Here is an 18,959-nt window from a genome sequence, read left to right on the forward strand (position 1 = left end):
GTATATATTTGCAAATAGAATAATTCATTTGTAAAAAGTTAGTTTCTTTTAGGGCGGCACGGTGGCGCAGTGGTAGCGCTGCTGCCTCGCAGTTAGGAGACCCGGGTTCGCTTCCCGGGTCCTCCCTGCGTGGAGTTTGCATGTTCTCCCCGTGTCTGCGTGGGTTTCCTCCCACAATCCAAAGACATGCAGGTTAGGTGGATTGGCGATTCTAAATTGGCCCTAGTGTGTGGGTGTGTTTGTGTGTGTGGGTGTGTTTGTGTGTGTCCTGCGGTGGGTTGGCACCCTGCCCAGGATTGGTTCCTGCCTTGTGCCCTGTGTTGGCTGGGATTGCTCCAGCAGACCCTCTTGACCCTATTCGGATATAGCGGGTTAGAAAATGGATGGATGGATGGATGGATAGTTTCTTTTAAACCCTTAGTAGACCAGAATATCTTGTTTTCATTTAATATCCCACCTAAGGTCTTGTTTATGTTTCATTAATTTTTAGAGACAGTCAAGCAGAGGTGGAACATCGACGGACTATCCACCTTGAAGCACAGCATGCGTTTACGACACGAAGGCAAATCTCAGAAGACACTGAAAGTCGTGATAGAAGAGACTCTCCTGATGTAGGTGTCGATACTCCTCTTGGTAATGAGCACTAGGCGGGTGCTTTGCACGTGTTACAATGTTGAGGTTCATGACTAAATAATACATTTATGAAAAATTGATGAGTTTTCTGTTTTTATTTATGTGATGTTGTTATGCTAGACTGTTCTTCACTTAGTGGTGAATAATCCAGAGACTCTGTGTCAGAAAGGACTACCTCTTCCAGATACTTGAGTTTTTTTTTAAATAAATATCAAGATGCATACATTGGTGCATACTGCAAATCAGGCTTTGGCAGCAGTGCAGATGCTGTGCTCTTTGTATTTGTGGACAGTGTCATTAAACCTAAATCTGATGTCTCAGAACTATTCAGAGTTCTATGTTCCCTGAAAGCTATAATGGAACTGGAAATTTGAATGGAAGCATCTGCACACCACAGATGTTATATTGGACTGTGCCATGAGCATTATAAAATGCATCTTTATTTTTAGCAAGAAGACATGGTCAACTTAGGGGAAGAAAAAAAGACTTTAAATCTAAAAGTTATAAGATTGCACCATCAGAATGGCCCATAAGATCAGGATGTGTAACAGCTGTTTGGAGCAGCGTAACTTGAGGCAAGGGCACCCAGTGAGGCAGAGACAGAAACTGAACCAGCTGCCTTACAGTTTAAGATCCATTGTCTTAGCTGCTACATCATATTGTCTTGCTAATACCTTCGGTTTGAAGATACAGTTCATTACATGTAAACACAAATTGGAAATTACATAATTTAAAAAAGGATTCAATGTTGGAATTACACATGGAGCGTTTATAGTTATGTTTTCAACATTAATATTCAGTACAAATACTGTAGATGCATAGGTGTTTTGATTAGAATGATTACAAAAATGAAACCTCTTTTGTTTTATTAATCATGATAAAGAGCTGGGAGATCATCACAGGAGAGGAAACCGCTATGAGCAACACTCATAATCAGTTGTCGCCTCCACCTCCACACTCTCCAAATGAGCACTTTTGTGACATCCAGTCTTGCCTTGCGAGTGAACTGAGTCGGAGTCTTCAAACATCTGGAAACATAAGCGAAAGGCGTACCTCCATCACAGTGAGTATGTCCTTATATCCTCACTGGTCCAAGTTTAATGGTTTGTGATTCCTTTCTATTTCTCTCCAAATCTTGAAATATAGCCGATCTCAGTTTTTCCTTGAGTATCAGGAAATGGTTCTCTGGGAGATTAGGGTGGCCAAGTTTGTAACATAATGTAACTGAGGATCCAGAAAGGTATTCCTAATGGGACTTTATAAGCAAGTACTGTATTAAGAAGATTAAATTGGTTGTTGATTTGCAAAAGTGACCTTAATGTACTGTACTGTACATCAATGTATATATATCCATCCATCCATTATCCAACCCGCTGAATCCGAACACAGGGTCACGGGGGTCTGCTGGAGCCAATCCCAGCCAACACAGGGCACAAGGCAGGAACCAATCCCGAGCAGGGTGCCAACCCACCGCAGGACACACACAAACACACCAAGCACACATTAGGGCCAATTTAGAATCGCTAATCCACCTAACCTGCATGTCTTTGGACTGTGGGAGGAAACCCACGCAGACACGGGGAGAACATGCAAACTCCACGCAGGGAGGACCCGGGAAGCGAACACGGGTCTCCTAACTGCGAGGCAGCAGCGGCGCTACCACTGCGCCACTGTGCTGCCCATCAATGTATATATATTTCAAATAAAATAATTTGTTTGTAAAAAGATATTTTCTTGTTAAAACCCTTAAAAGAAAATAATACTATATTAAAACATACATTTAAAGATGAGAAATTAGTTTGAATTTCCTTTTGTGCATTATCAGCTTAATTTAGTTTTTTTTTTCTCTTGTATGTATAAGTCAGAGGGCTGTCAATCAGTATACTATTTATTAGCATTGAATCAATCAGAATATTTAAAAAAATAATCTGTACTTCGCTCTTTTTCAGCAGCCAAGTCATTCAAGCCGAAGAGGAAGTGCGCAGGCAACCGCATATGAAGAGCATCCAGCTCTTCCAGTGGTACGTATACTCCGAATCAAGGGCCCTGGGTGTGTAAAAATTGCATTGACTCAAAAAGTATTATCTTTATTACTCATGTGACTCCAACTTCCATTATGTTTGTGTTTTCCTGTCTCAGTTTGTGTTCTCTAATTTGTTCATCTGTATATCATACTAGCCTTTCTCTAGTCACAGGGTGGCAACTTTGAGCATGGGTCAAGAACACTCTCTAGATGGAAAGGCAGTCCATTGCAAGACATGCAGACATTTGTATCAGAACACCTGATAGCTTGGTATTTAGGGAAAACTGAATTTTCCCAGAAGAACTAACTATACGGCGGAAGAATATGTGATTCATACCCATGATGCATGCTCATCCCAGAATTGAGCTGCTGTAGTTTTCACAATGCTTCACACCACCACCTCTCTGTCTTTTGGCTTATCATTTTCATATACTGTTTGTTAAGGTGTTTGGATTTAGTTTCTCTTCTCCACCACCATAATGGTGTCTGAACTGAAGTCTCATGGAATCATGACAAAGCTTCAAATCAACAATGTATATAGCATAAACATCCAATCAGCAAGGATTGTTTATGTGTATAAAACTTTACACAAATCTTACTTAAATTTACTAATGTTGAATTAAGAGATTGCCGGGCTATAATGCATAATTTAGTGAAAATGATTACTAATTTACTTATTTATTAATGCAAGAAGTAAAAATATATTACAATATTTGATGATCTGATTTAGTTTTTTTCTGAGAAATGCAGTGGCCTCCATGGTGAATAATTTACAAGTGATGGACTTTTGGAAAAATCAATGTTTCCAGTCTTCAAAATCAAAAGTTCTGGGGACGACATTGTTTGGACTAAGTCACTTGTGCCGAACTCTGGACCAGGAGGGCTGCAGTGGCTGCAGGTTTTCATTCTAACCCTTTTCCTAATCAGTGACCTGTTTTCACTGCTAATTAACTTCTTTTCCCTTCATTTTAATAGCCTTGTTTTAAGGATTCAGTCCTCTGAATGTATTCTTTTCTTCATTAAATTACAGCCAAACAGAAATGAGATGTGAAAGGAGCCAACAGATGACCAACTAAACTGTGATTTCAAACTCCAACCAATTTCTGATTCTTGCTGTTAATTAAACCTGTTATTTAATTCCGTGGCTTGTTGCAGCTCTCATTCTGACACAGCAGACATTTCCAAAACTGTTGATTTTCTGTTTTTCCTAAGAACGCTGTCAAAATGTTTTGGTGACCTGAGAGATCAGTCTTGCTGAGACCTTCATCTTTCTTCATTTTCAGATAAGGTGTGCTGGTCACATGTGAGCTGGTTATATGGTGGCTTGTTTCATGTCTCATTATAGTTTGGCTGCTAATTAAGGAGAAGGAGACAACTTAATTAAAACTAAGGCGAAAGAAGTTAATGAACAGCAAAAACTGGAAACTAATGAAGAAGATGGTTAGAAGGAAAACCTACAGCCTCTGCATCCTTCCAGGACCGGAGTTCGACTCCCATGGACTAAGCTTTCTTAATTAAACAGTTCAGTCATCTAATGGGCAAAGGCACTGAATGCCTTATAGTTTAAATGTAATCTATAGCTATTGAGAGTTTAACATTGAAAAATAAACCCTTTTCGCATAAGCGTTTGCCGGTTATCTCTACAGATGTACTAATTTTGTATTTACCATTTAGGGGCACCCTGGATATCATTCATTAAAATATCTCGCCTACAGAAATTTTTTATGTTATCACAGCAGAACATTTTTGCCCGAAAGCTCTTTTTGAATACATTTCTTGTGACCAACAAGGGTGCTACAAGTATTTTTATAGTCCCAATTCAAATTTATATCTGTATCTTATTCTTTTTTTTTAGCAGGTAGAAATTGATGGTAGTTGGTCATGAGGTTAAATGAGAACAAGGCTCAGGTTTTGGCCAAAATTCAAATCATTATATGTGATTCAAGCCTAACATTGCCAATGCCCCAAGAAACGCAAACTCTTCAGTAAAGAAGGGTGAAAGAAATAAAAAGTAATAGGGAACCATAACTGAAAATAAAAACTCATTTCAGTGTAACAGTGGTCTCAAATACAGAGCTAATACAACATTGGCGTGTCTCAGAAGTCTGGAGTGATCCAGTTGACATCCCAAACTTAGCCCTATTATGAATCTGTGGAAAGATTTTAAAATGTTCACATCACTGTCCTAGAACCTTGAATGAGATAAAAACAAATCTACAAAGAGAAATGGGCAAATATCACAAGCTAATATACATTTAAAGGTTTAAAACTATTATTGCAGCAAAAATGTTTCTGCCAGATATTAAGATGTGGGGTGTCTCTCTATTTTTTTTTGAAGTAGTTGATTTCATTGTTTGACTGATGTGCCAGCAACATATTTGCTAACAAGTCAGTTTGTCTCAAAACAATGGCAGAAGGTGTTTATGATTCGTAATCTATCAATATTTGAAAACCTTCAGATCTGAATACATTTACAAGGCATTGAAAATTACAGTTTAGTATTATTATTCTAAATGCACAACCTTATGACAATTACAGTCATATACAGCAAAACAGAAGGCATTAATAATTCAATCAGACATTATTAATTGCATACTGACCAAAAATATTAGCCTTGTTTAGAGAAAGTTTAAATTACGATCTACAGAGCCTGAAAAGACACTGTTAAACCGAGTTCTGCTGTAAAAGTCACTGCCAGCTTTTTGAAATCAAAGAAACCTTTTCCTGCTTGTTGACTAATACAAGCAAAAAATAAACTGAACACAGGAGGAAATGTAAGGAGTAAATTATAGCACAATGCTTATAAATTATTTATTGGTAGGAAGATGGAAAAAAAATGTTTCTTCATGTAAATAAATTTATTTGTAAGTATAGTTTGTGACACTGTGCCAATTAGCTTTTAGCATGTGAAAGAAAATTATTTCTCTTTCCTTTTTACTTATTTTTTACATCCCTGTTTGTTAGCTGTTGCCAGCATCAACAGGACTACCACCAGGATGGGAGGAGAAGCAGGACAGTAAGGGAAGAATTTATTATGTTAATCATAACAACAGGACCACCACATGGACCCGTCCGGTGAATCAGGTAATATTACCAATGCTTTGTATAGCGTAATATTTATTAAAAAAAAAAAGGGGTTTTTGATTCTACTTCTCTATCTTAGTTTTCCATCCTTCCATTTTCTAACCCGCTGAATCCGAATACAGGGTCACGGGGGTCTGCTAGAGCCAATCCCAGCCAGCACAGGGCATAAGGCAGGAAACAGTCCTGGGCAGGGTGCCAACCCACCGCAGGACACACACACACACACCAAGCGCACACTAGGGCCAATTTAGAATCACCAATCCACCTAACCTGCATGTCTTTGGATTGTGGGAGGAAACCGGAGCGCCGGAGGAAACCCACGCAGACACGGGAGAACATGCAAACTCCACGCAGGGAGGACCCGGGAAGCAAACCGGTCTCCTAACTGCGAGGCAGCAGCGCTACCACTGCACCACCGTGCCGCCCTTTTCTTAGTTTTGTGTAGCTTTATTTACGAAACACACCTTTATATTAATTATTTTTCAAAATAAAAATATAGCTGTAGGTTCCCATTAAAGATAATGTCTTAGAAAAATAAAAGCCATTGCCTTAAAAGAGAAAAAAGTTGACATACATTCTAATCAATGAAGTGTATTTCTTTCTCCAGATATTGTTTCCACCTTAGCTTGCCATGCCACTTTTATGTTGAACAGACTGACAAAATAAAGGAGACTCTTGGATAAATAATTTAATTGAATGTTGGGAAATCAAGGGCTACTAGAGCAGCGTCAATGTGAATTGACATAGAGCCTCCAATGTCTGTAACTGTATTTGAGCAACGTAACTTCATTCTTCCATGACAAGTTGCATCTTTTGGTGTGGCCTGCCTTTACCTTATTCATAAATTAGTGCCCAGAAGTTACAGTGAAGGAGTTTACACATTCATTCTCTACATAAAATTCTGAGGGGATTATTAAAATGCAGTTAGATTAATGTGCTTGTCGCACTTTCACTTCTATTGCTGATAGAAGACTTCATGCCAGAGCCTAACGGTGTACTTACTGTCTTTCTCAGATTTCTCCAGATGCCTCACCTCAGCACTCTCCAGGCCAAAAAACCACATATGAAAGTGGATTCCTTCCGTCAGGCTGGGAAATGAGGAGTGCACCAAATGGCAGGCCTTTCTTCATCGACCATAATACAAAGTCAACTACATGGGTATGTTCGCTAAACTTATTTGTACTTTTCTGTTTGCTTTATGTGGCACAGTGGTTAAGGCTTTGGACTTCAAATCCTAAGGTAGTGGATTCAAATCCCGCTATTGACACTGTGTGTCCATGAACAAGTCACTTGACCTGCCTGTGCTCCAATTGGAAAACCAAAAAAAAAAATGTATCAATTGTATTGTAAATGTTGTAAGTCACCTTGGATAAAGGTATCAACCAAATAAGTAAATGTAATGTAAATGTATTTTTAACCTTGTCATTTATATAATAAAAAATTTCATCAGTAATCAAATAGATTCATTGATTAACATTTTTTCAATACACATATAATTTTTTTTCTTTCAATTGGCTTAGGGCCTATCTTTATCTCAAATATCCCAGATTACCAACCTCCCTTACCTACATTGCTCTAACATGACAGAGGCCATTCACCTTGGAGATCTGCTGCAGATGTGGGTACAACTCAGTGCACGATTTACACATATTTGCAAGGGGTGGCGAGAGCTCCCTGGACCCCGCTGGAAGCGCAATGCTTTCAAAGGCTTGGGCCCCTCTCTTGTGACAAACCCATTCCCTTTCTATCATCATTAATACCTCCACTCTGGTCTCCCTCCAGCTTCTCTGCACCCACCACCACTCCACTCCGCTTCTCCACCACTCCAGCTTAGGGTGTCTGAATTCGACGCCTTTTCAATGGGCCTAAAAGGAATGGAGGCCATCATCCTGCAATTTGGAATGGCACTCACCCATCATTTAGGAACCACTGACCGGTGTCCAACTGCTGTTCACATGGATCCCAGCCTTCACAGTGCTTGTCTGAATATTATTTTTTTCCTCAATATCAAATCACAGAGTTTGATTCAGCATTTGTGTTTAATTAAAAAAAAGTACCTTTTGTGTTTTTATTGCAAGGTGTCTTCTAATTCTCTTTATAAAAATAGTTTTGTTTTCTTTGTCCATATTTACAGGAAGATCCAAGATTTAAAATACCAGTTCATATGAGAAGACGGCCTTCTTTAGATCCCACAGACCTTGGGCCACTCCCAGTAAGATTAAGGAAAAAATGTCTTTAATTTGTAATTGTGTAATTTATTATTAAATTGTATTAGCATCTCTAACATAATGACTTACTTTTGAATGGAATTTTGGAGCTATATCCATCAATGTATACTGCTTATAAATTAAATATGGACATAACTGGGCACAGCAATTAACACTGCTGCCTCAGAGACAATGCTCATGTGGTTTTTCCCATAATACTCTGTGTTTCTCCACTACTCTTAAAGACATTCAGTTTAGTTGGTAACCTTAAACTGTCCCAGAAGGAGTGAGTAGGCTTTGACTCTTTGGACCATACAGTGAAATAATCGGGTATTATTAATGCATGAAGAAATGTACATTAAAATGTGAATTAAGTTTGCATCCAGTTATATAGGTTTTACAGTTAAAGCATTTCTACCAGCGATACCCACAATGAACACTTTTAATATATCAATATTTTTTATTGTGTAGGCTGGTTGGGAAGAAAGAGTTCATACAGATGGACGAATATTCTACATTGATCACAGTATGCCTCGCTCTCTTTTTTTTTAATGTAAGGTGCATGCATTTCTGCATATACAGTAAGTGCAGTGACATAATTTAATTTACATTTCTATAAATACAGACACCAAAACTACTCAGTGGGAAGACCCAAGATTACAGAATGCTGCAATAACAGGACCAGTAAGTAAAAGTCGTCTTGGTATGAATTTAGGAAAATTAGCTTAGGCCTAATTTTCTAATGGCAGGAAGAAACAGGGGTAATCATTTTGACAATAAAAAGTGTACAGTGAGATGTACACTTAAAGTAATTAAGTGCAGACACAAAAAAAGAAAGACATTTAAGTATTGACTAACAAACCTATAAAACAGAGAGCCTTCTTTGGCTGCTGGTCTTCAGTTTACTTTATTATTCAGACTCCAGTTCTTGCCTGTTAATTGACTCCTTGTATTGGTCAGTATATTTATTATTTCTCTGTTTGTAACGTGTTAATCCAAAAATGCACAATCAAAGATTTGCCTTTTGTTTACATGAATTGATCGTTTTGCTGGGCTCACATATCAGAAATGTTGTTTCCATTTTTCTTTTGGAATCTGTATTAATCCAGCAACTTGTGACGATCACAAGAGAGCAAATACCCTAAAACAGAATTAGTTTACTGTTTTATTTATTGTTGTGTTTTAAGGCAGTCTGTTTAAATGTATTGCAAGACACGAACTGTTAAAAAGAACAACATAAAATAATAAAAGATCTGAAATAGGGCCCTGCTTGTTAAACCCGTGACATTAATACACTGAATCAGCATATTTTAATAAAGACCAGTGCAATACCAGCATTTTAAATTATTAATTTTGAGTTGATTTATAACTCCACATGGAGCAAAAACAAGGTAATTAATAAATTTAAAAATTCTAACTTGAAGGTTACATGTAGGTGATCAGAAGGACATGCTTTACAGTAAATATGTGACTGTATTTGCCCCCAACTCTGAATTTTAAGCAGTCTCCTCTTTCTGCTGATGTTCATTCTATAATTTGGGCTAAACTTTGAACTAATTAGTAGCTTTCTTAGAGGGCCATTGAAAAGCTTGAGCCTTTGAATGCATAAATTTGCCATACTGTCTGTATTGAGAAGTACTGTACAATATGTTACTCACCACTTGCGTACTATTGTGTATCTTTACATTTTCTAATCTTTATTTAAGGCTGTGCCTTATTCCAGGGATTACAAACAAAAGTATGAGTACTTCAGGAAAAAACTGAAAAAACCGGTGAGTTTTCTTTTCCTAATAGAAACTTACGTATAACGATTATGCAGCTACAATCATAACCCACAGCCAAATATGGCCATGCAGTTCTTGAATCTAAAACAGTATACCTAGTTTGCTCAGCATTTTACAGTTTCTAAAGTATTCTAAGAACTGCAGTCTTTAGTGTTTTTTTCCTAGCAACTTTTAGTACTTTTCTCCCCATTTCTTTGATGGAGATGACATATTTAATTGAAATAAATATAAACACAATGGGGGGAAAACGATTAATGGCTGTTAATGATACTGTAATACTGCCATTGGTGTTTTATTTTTTTTTATAAACCTTTCCAAGCAAGGAGTTACATTCAAAGAATTGTATTCCTCCACTGCCATATGCAAACTGAAAATGTTTTGAGAAAAAAATGTACACAATAGAATATAATAATAATGCCAAGTAATTACATGTGCTGATGTTCTCTTAGTTGGATTCCTTCTGTATGGTGTCTATATGTTCACTTTGTGCTGACTCAGATTTTTTTTTCCTAACACCACCCCTTTCTCCTTGCCGTCCTCCATAAGAACATCTTACACCTTTCATGGTGACATTTTTGTTTCTTTCCCTTTTTCTTATTGGTATATTCTTCTGTTCTGCATAGTTTTCACTGCTCCTACTTTCTTCACAGTACATTTGTATTGTATGCGTTTGTACATTTATGTGATCTACAATGAGCAAAATAATCCATCTTTGTTTGGACACACTGTATAATAATATTAATAAAAATAGTAATTGGACAAAACAAACAGTGACATTGTCAGGATTTAGATCCAGCCTCCTGACAATGAGGAATCTATTATCATAGTCATGTCCTATCATCAAGATTGGCAGCTCAAGCATGTGTGAGATCTGTAGTGACAATGTGGCCCCTCCATAGTAGGTTCCTGTCTTATACATATTTCTTCAGTGTCAGGCTGTGCCTCTCTGCCTCCATAAATTGGATGAATGGTTATGAAAATAACTGATGTCAATATAAAGCTGTATTTTTTTTTTTTTTTAATGTTGCTGTCTTTTTCTTGTGATGCATTCTGTTGACAAAAGCATGCACCATAGCGCTGTCATTTGTTTTTCCATAACTATTTTCAGACCGATATTCCTAACCGATTTGAAATGAAGCTGCGACGTAATGCTCTCCTTGAAGACTCCTATAGAAGAATACTATCCGTAAAAAGACCAGATTTCCTGAAAGCCCGTTTGTGGATTGAATTTGAGAATGAAAAAGGGCTGGATTATGGAGGAGTTGCCAGAGAATGGTTCTTTCTTATTTCCAAAGAAATGTTTAATCCATATTATGGGTTGTTTGAATATTCTGCAACGTAAGTTTATCAACAGACTGTTACTTCCTTTGTATATCAATGCTATATTTGATTAATCTTTTTTTTTGTTTGTTTGTAATGAGATAGTCCCCTTTGGCCATTTACAACTTCTACACTGGCTCAGAATAAGTGTTAAGAAATACTATTTATTTGATAAGGACTCGTGTTTGCCAAAGTTGCATTATACCCAAAATCAGGAGAGTATACAGTATTTACAGTTCACATTGTTACATTTTGAGAAACTTTATTAATTTCATTCTACAGTGATAACTACACACTGCAGATTAACCCCAACTCTGGATTGTGCAATGAAGATCATTTGTCTTATTTCAAGTTTATTGGACGTGTTGCAGGAATGGCAGTTTACCATGGCAAGCTACTGGATGGTAAGTTACAAAACAGCAGCAGAAAGACATTATAAAAACATTATACCAGTACAGTGCTGAGTGACTTGTTTTGTCTACAGCCTTCTTCATTAGACCTTTCTACAAGATGATGTTGCAGAAGCCAATAACACTTCAGGACATGGAATCTGTGGTAACTGATCAACCTATGCCCTTATATCATGGCAACCATCATTTGTGTTTTATTAAACATTGAAGCTTAATGATAACCTGTTTTATTTTAGGACAGTGAATACTTCAATTCACTAAAATGGATTTTAGAGAATGATCCCAAAGACCTTGACTTGAGGTTTACAGTTGATGAAGAGCTGTTTGGGCAGGTATGGTCAGTTCTTTTGATTTACACTTTGAGCCCGGGTATACTACTCTTTCAAGAGTGAAAATTACAATATGATCTCTAGTTTTTAAATATTGTTTAGATTTTTTTGACAACTATGAATATAAAAAAACATTCACCTTGATAAAACAATTACACTCTGAGACAGTCATGAAAACATCCTACTTTTCTCCTTGAGCGTAGAAAAGATATAAGTAAAAGATATTTTAAAAAGTAATAATGGAAAATTCTTTGTAAAGAAAACAGTAATAATACTTAACCTCAGAGAATATTTCACCTGATAAAAAAGAAGAAACAAAGCGAATTGCTCACACAGAATGAAAATCTTTACAAGGATCTGAACATAGAAAAGTCAGATATGTTCTAGGTAAAGCATTCAAAATCCCTGAGTTTAATAATGTTTACAAGTAGTGCTGAGTCAAGTTAAGGGAACTATTTCTGTCCTGTTAGTAAACTTATCCCATCACCCGTCTTGCATGGATGTAGTTGAAGTCTAGAAAGCAGTACATGTGACTTAAAAAGGGAGGCTAAATTAATCCCGAAAATGATAGACCAGCAAGCCTTAATGTCTATTCCATGGAAAATAATGGGCGCTATAGTCAGAAATACACAGGAAAACCACTTATGTGTAACAATGTTTCTAAATGTCAGTCAGAAAAGCTTTGGAAGGGCAAGATCCTGGTGGCACCCAACAAGTGCTCTGTATATTAGTACACAGAAGCAAATTTGCCAATGTACGTATAAAAGACTTTTAGTGATTCTGTCATTCTGCATAGAATTCATTACCTTCAACAACTTTTGATTAAGTTAATAAACGTTATTAGTAAAAACAGCTGTTTGGACCTATATGAAGTACAGATGCTATTTATAGAGTTCTACTTCGAACTCTAGTTGATATACTATAGTCAAACTAAACGGCCTGTGAAGTGTGGCAGAAAAAGCATGTACAGTGTGGCATTGAAATCCACTTCTCATATGTTCATTAACTCGTGTCCTCATGCATGCCAGCTGGTTCATGACACAGTGCTAATCAAAGTTGTTGGAACTGCTATTTTTCACACATAAATCAATTAACATATAGCTTGGTGTATATTAGGCAGAGTGGTGGCTCTGATGCTAGGGATTTGCACTGGCAATCTGCACTGGTTGCCGGTTCAAAAGCTGTAAACACCAAAAGTGACTCTACTCTGTTGGGCACTTGAACAAGGCCCTTAACCTGCAGTTGCTCCGTCCTGGGTATGACATTAATCTGTATGCAGTCCTGCATGTAGGCCCTCCAACCTGCAGGGAAAAATCTGGGATCCTGAGTTGGTTCATCATGTGATGGGTGTGGCAATGCGGTAACAGCTTGTGCTCCTAACATCTCGCTCTCTCTCTTAATGTATATTATGCACTGTTCTTTATAGTACTGGATGAAAAAAAGACTTGCCACAATCAGGTTCATCTCTGGACTATCTCTCACTGTGAAATTTTAAGACAGGAGCTTCTAATTAAGGCATCAGTATTGTACATTATTATTCCAGCTAAAATAGTTAATGAAATATCTTGGTGTTGTGTTTAAATCAAGTTGATGGACTGAATGACCTTCTCCTGCTTATAAAAGTATAAGTATTACATATAGGGATTTAACAGTTGGACAGAACAGATTTAAATAGGAACTGAGTGGGCATAAAAGAAACATGTACAGTAGCTAATTCCTTCTGATTAAACTCTACTCTTGGATATCCCTACAAAACTTAAACAAATAAAAATGCACATTTACTGCTTTTGATAGTTTTAAAATTAAACCTCTGCTTTTAGTCTTATGTGAAAATAATAATTGTGTTCTATTACATTTATATTTCAAAATGTTTAGAAAATGTTTTGAGCTACATTATTTAGCCATTATATGACTGTTTTGGAATATTCCATCTCAGGTCTTTAATATTAAAGACAATGTATTGATATTTACAATTTATACATTTGAAGAAATAGATTATTATTGTATGCCAAATATTCAGAAATTGTTTAACCTGGCTACTTTGTTTTTTGTAGACTCATCAACATGAACTAACTATTGGTGGAACAGATATTGTTGTAACAAATAACAATAAGAAAGAATACATTCAGTAAGCACATTTTTCTGTAGGATTTGTTTTTATGTATTGTAAAGGTCTATAATTTTATTACAACAACAGGTTTGTTTTACAAATACATTTTTAATTTGGCATGAGCAGTACATTGGCCACATCTCTCTCTCTCTCTCTCTCTCTCTCTCTATATATATATATATATATATATATATATATATATATATATATATAAAATCCAATGTCTGTCTGTCTATATGTCTGTCCGTTTTTCACGACAGAACTACTTAATGGATTTAAATCAGGGTTTTTTTTTTTTTCCTAAAATTTGCTTGAACAGTCCAGTTGATTTAGCGACTTCTCTCATCACGCTAAGAATCATATTTCACTTGCAGGAGCAATATATTCGCTGTAATCCGTGACAGAGGCTGTGGGCCGAGGGGGGGAGCGTGATGTCAGGAGTGGGGAGCCGGGCAGGGCCCTCCTCAATCACGTGCAGGCCTCCATTTGAGTTGGTCGACCTCTGCGTTTTGGAGCGTACCTTGCCTCCACTTAGCTAGTGCCACCTGTTTGTTTATTGTTTTTTAATGTTTGTCCTGTTTCACTACTACACGGGCAGAGCCGTGGAGCACAGCAAGTTTTATAATAAAACCTATTAACACTAGATGTCCTAATGAGGTGTTGTAATTAGTTATTGAGGCAGCTATAGTTTATAATAAGGTATGTTTAAATATTTGAGACATCTTTAGTGTAAATCATCTTTTTGTTTATAATTTTATTATAAAAGTAAGCAAATATAATGTTTTTGTTATATAGCATAGCAAACTAAAACACATACTTAATCTATATTACATTACAGCTTGGTAATACAATGGCGCTTTGTAAACAGAATTCTGAAGCAGATGACTGCCTTCAAGGAGGTAATTTAACAATTTACTTGGATTATATTTTGTATTAAAGTCTCAAAAAATTTTGCAAGACTGTCCCAGACAAGTGGTTTAGAAAGTTAATTGAAGGATTTTTAAATTTATTATTGCTTATTGTGATTCTGTTCCAAGGTATGTGTAAGCTTTGCGATTTCCTAAAACTTTGCAACATTTTAGATTTGATCATTCTAATAATAATTTCAACCTGAGTGCATTAACTGTAATTAAATTATGGTTGTTATTTAGGTTTTAAAAAAAGTTCTCCAACGCTACTTAACTGTGTATTTTACCTGCAGTAAGTGTAGTCATATTATGTCATGTTATTTTTTTATTAGTGTTTAATTAGCTATATTTTGCATTGGTATGAAAAAGTATTTTTTGCACTGTTTTTTTTAAATATACAGTTTGTTACATCTAATATTTGTGTGTTAATGCTTCCTTTCCAGGGCTTTTATGAGCTGATACCTCAGGATCTTATCAAAATATTTGATGAAAATGAATTAGAGGTATTTTTATGTTGTAATAATGTGATTTTAATTTACTGTGTACTTTGTTTCTCCAATATAATTTTTCCTTGATTTTCTTTTTAAGTTATTGATGTGTGGACTTGGAGATGTGGATGTCAATGACTGGAGAGAAAACACTAAATACAAAAATGGATATTGTGCAACACAGCCAGTGATACAATGGTTTTGGAAGGTACAATTTTTTAATTTAAGTAAGAAAGAATCAATATACAGTATGCACATATCTTATATAGCAGCATTTTATATTTTATTGAACTTTATACATCTTGTTTTAAATGTTATGCATATTGCTTGCCCTGATACTCCATTAACTATTTAAGCTGAAATAATTAAGTGAGTCATTTAGCACAGATATAACAATGGACCGGTATATCCATTATTTGGTTAATTAAAACTCCCATGGTTTGGTCATAAAGATGACTTTGAAAGTTTTTTGTTTTTTTTGTCTTTTTTTTGACAAATGTAGACAGTGCTACTTATGGATGCAGAAAAGCGCATCAGATTGCTGCAGTTTGTTACTGGAACATCTCGTGTGCCCATGAATGGATTTGCAGAATTGTATGGTAAGGTGTTGAAAAATATTCAAATAGTTATAAAAATGTTAAGAACATTAAATTAAATAACATACAATACATAACATTTACAGATTTTTTATAAATGCACTAGCTAGTTACATGGATCATGGATTTAGGGGCGTGCATCAAGTGTTCAGTTCTGAGTGGTGTGTTTGTTTTTATTTTCTTATTTACCTCTTCAGTGTTTGTTATCCTTTCTCATACAAGTATCACATATTTTATGTTTAAAAAAAAAAAATTAGCTAGTTTAGTATTTTTTGCATAGACCCATTGGGAACAAGCTGAGGACCTCACCTTATGTGGCATAGTTTCCACTTATATGTTTTCTTTGTTTTCTAACTTTTGTCTGTCTCACATTCCATTATTGCAATGCTTGTAGCTTTAGAATGATTGTTTCAAGTACAACTATAGCGGAGACTTTTTGACGCAAACTGCTTTTCTGCCTCTCTTGATGTTTCTTCAAAAACTTGTCCTTCTGAATGTGTCCTGGCTGTAATGTAGAAATTTTTATGGTGTTAAAAATGACTTTTTCTTCCATAATTTTGCATTGGCTACAGCTGAGACATGTTGACCACTAATCAATGGAATGTATTAAAGGTTTATATATTACATCTACTTAATTCAGTTTGTGTAGCATTTGAACGATTGTGTATAAATTTACACATATAAAATAGCCATCAATAGTGAAGCAAAGTGAACCTTAATTACAAGTTTATCTTACACCAGTTACTAGTTACAGATAGTCCTGGATGTCTGCACTGGCTGCAGGTTTTCACTTTGACTGGTTTCTTAATTAGAACCCCTATTTTTAACTAATGAAGTGTTTTTTTTTTTTGACTTAGTTTTAGTTAACTTGCTTGTTATGATTTAGATACCTTATTGCTTATTTTAGTTTTAAACTGCTCCATTTTGTTGACTGTTTTCTTAACCAGCCATAAGTTAGTAATAAGCTACAAATGACAAAGCAACCACTGGCTCTACAGCTAATGTGCTTCCATTTAAACCTGTGTACATGCATCATGAAGTATATATATATATATATAGTGAACTTTGACCCGGACACATACAGACGGATATCATATTTTCACCCAACACACCATTTATTTTATACCTACTATTTACAAATGTCACGTGCTCACAAAACCCTAGTGCTTCCAGCACCGATCCCCCAAAGTCCAGGCCTCTCAGTCTTTGTGCCTTTCTCCTGGCCGCCTCCAGTCCTCGCTCCAGCTCTGTCCACTACCGCCCGACATCCACTGCTGACTGGAGGGAGGCGGCCGCTTTTATAGGAACTCGGATGGGCTCCAGCTGCTTCCCGGCAATCAGTCCTAGCCAAACCCCAGTTTGGCGGAAATGCCGGCTGCGCACCCGGAAGCCGTCCGGGTGTCCCCTGTCGTCTTCCCCAGCACTTCCTGGTGTGGCGGAAGTGCTGGGCTCCAGGGTTCCTCAGGCACCTGGCGCCGCCTGGTGGTGGCCACGGGTCCCTACAGGGCTGGGCTTCCAAGCCCTGTACCCGAGGCCCCCAACATAACCAGGATGGATGCCCCTCGTGGTCTGGACCACTATATATATATATATATATATATATATATATATATATATATAGATATATATATATATATATATATATATGTGTGTGTGTGTGTGTGTGTGTGTGTGTGTGTGTGTGTGTGTGTGTATATATATATATATACACACACACACACAGGGTGATTTTCTATGTAATAAACTTAATAAGTTATAGCGTAATGAAAATTGCATAATTAGATCCGACTTAATAAGTTATAGCGTAATGAAAATTGCATAATTAGATCCGGACCACTGTGTGTGTGTGTGTGTGCGTGCGTGCGTGCGTGTGTGTATATATTATATTTTTTTTTTCTGTGTGTGTATATATTATGGCCGGGGCAGTGAGAATAAAGAAAGATTTGGCCAGAAAGGTATTAGTTCATTTCAAATTTGCCTTCAAATGGACATTGTCCATTCCTCCCAGTGTAGTACTGATGCCATTGATTGACTCTTTTAAAAAGGAAGGTCATTTTCTCAGTCTGCCACTCATGGTCGACACCTTACACACAATACCGAAGAGGTAATTTAGATGTCAGGATATTTTGCAGGTTGTTTCAGTTTTTTCAGAATGAACATTGAGCTTGGTGATTTTATATATCAAAACAGTGTTGCTTTATGATTGAAAATATTGTCAAACCTAACTATTGTTTTTGGTGTCATATTTTGTTGACTTCTTGAATTTCTGCTAAGTAATATTCATACAGATAACCCAAATAGTGATTTTAGAATTCCAAATGCTCCACTCTGAATGTATCTGACTACATTTTCACATCCCTAGTTCAACAACATGCTTTTGAGTGTTGTCTCTGTATTGTCAAACTGAGAATTTGTAAACTGACAAGAGTGGGTTCATGCCTTGCGTTTGTTCCTGACAAGTTTAAGCATGGCCCTTTGTGACTCTTGTTTGGACTCCAGAATCTTAGTGGCGTATATAAATAAAGCAAGTGAGCTAAACAAAAGAGCCCTAATCAGTGTGCCCAAGAGTAAATTTAGTTAGAAGAAAATGTATTTTTGTGTACTGTATATTGGTATAAGCCGCTTGATTATATTTAGTCACTTTACAGATACATTGTATATTAATATAAAGTCTGTGTAGCAGTGATAAGCCACTTTCATACCATAATGCCGTTCTGTTAAAGTCTGTCCTTCTTAGTTAAATTAATACTGAAACTCCCAATTGTCTTTTACTATTAGTACAGAAACCTCTACTGCTTTTTGAATGCCTTTTCTCTAAGGTGCTTTTCTTAAAGTCAGTGGAACAGGTTGAATGCTTCTTCTGTAGCATTAACGTTAATAAGATTAGCTACTGATGATCTGTAAAAATACTTTATTAAGCTGATTGCCCAAGCTTCTGTGTTTCTTTTAGGGTCAAATGGACCACAGTTATTTACAATTGAGCAATGGGGAACACCTGACAAATTGCCAAGAGCCCACACATGGTAAGTTGAAAGAAATATTGAGCAGATTTATTTTTTTTAATAAA

The 18,959-nt window shown here is 36.4% G+C and overlaps 1 protein-coding gene across 2 annotated transcripts in view; it reads left to right on the plus strand.

The window, feature by feature from the left end:
* nedd4a (NEDD4 E3 ubiquitin protein ligase a) overlaps window positions 1–18,959 on the plus strand; it is a 116,597-nt gene that overhangs the window by 93,741 nt on the left and 3,897 nt on the right. The window contains exons 10-28 of one of the 2 annotated variants that reach the window (XM_039770253.1): window positions 491–611; window positions 1,517–1,696; window positions 2,583–2,654; window positions 5,621–5,740; window positions 6,755–6,898; window positions 7,875–7,952; window positions 8,419–8,473; window positions 8,573–8,631; window positions 9,654–9,719; window positions 10,840–11,069; window positions 11,334–11,455; window positions 11,536–11,606; window positions 11,698–11,793; window positions 13,845–13,918; window positions 14,739–14,799; window positions 15,252–15,311; window positions 15,397–15,504; window positions 15,799–15,895; window positions 18,843–18,915. In XM_039770253.1, the coding sequence (XP_039626187.1) occupies window positions 491–611; window positions 1,517–1,696; window positions 2,583–2,654; window positions 5,621–5,740; window positions 6,755–6,898; window positions 7,875–7,952; window positions 8,419–8,473; window positions 8,573–8,631; window positions 9,654–9,719; window positions 10,840–11,069; window positions 11,334–11,455; window positions 11,536–11,606; window positions 11,698–11,793; window positions 13,845–13,918; window positions 14,739–14,799; window positions 15,252–15,311; window positions 15,397–15,504; window positions 15,799–15,895; window positions 18,843–18,915 (1,887 nt within the window). The remainder of the gene's footprint in view (window positions 1–490; window positions 612–1,516; window positions 1,697–2,582; window positions 2,655–5,620; window positions 5,741–6,754; window positions 6,899–7,874; window positions 7,953–8,418; window positions 8,474–8,572; window positions 8,632–9,653; window positions 9,720–10,839; window positions 11,070–11,333; window positions 11,456–11,535; window positions 11,607–11,697; window positions 11,794–13,844; window positions 13,919–14,738; window positions 14,800–15,251; window positions 15,312–15,396; window positions 15,505–15,798; window positions 15,896–18,842; window positions 18,916–18,959) is intronic. The other variant, XM_039770254.1, reaches the window with a different exon arrangement.

This window comes from Polypterus senegalus, chromosome 12, assembly GCF_016835505.1.
Source record: "Polypterus senegalus isolate Bchr_013 chromosome 12, ASM1683550v1, whole genome shotgun sequence".
Lineage (NCBI taxonomy): Eukaryota > Metazoa > Chordata > Cladistia > Polypteriformes > Polypteridae > Polypterus > Polypterus senegalus.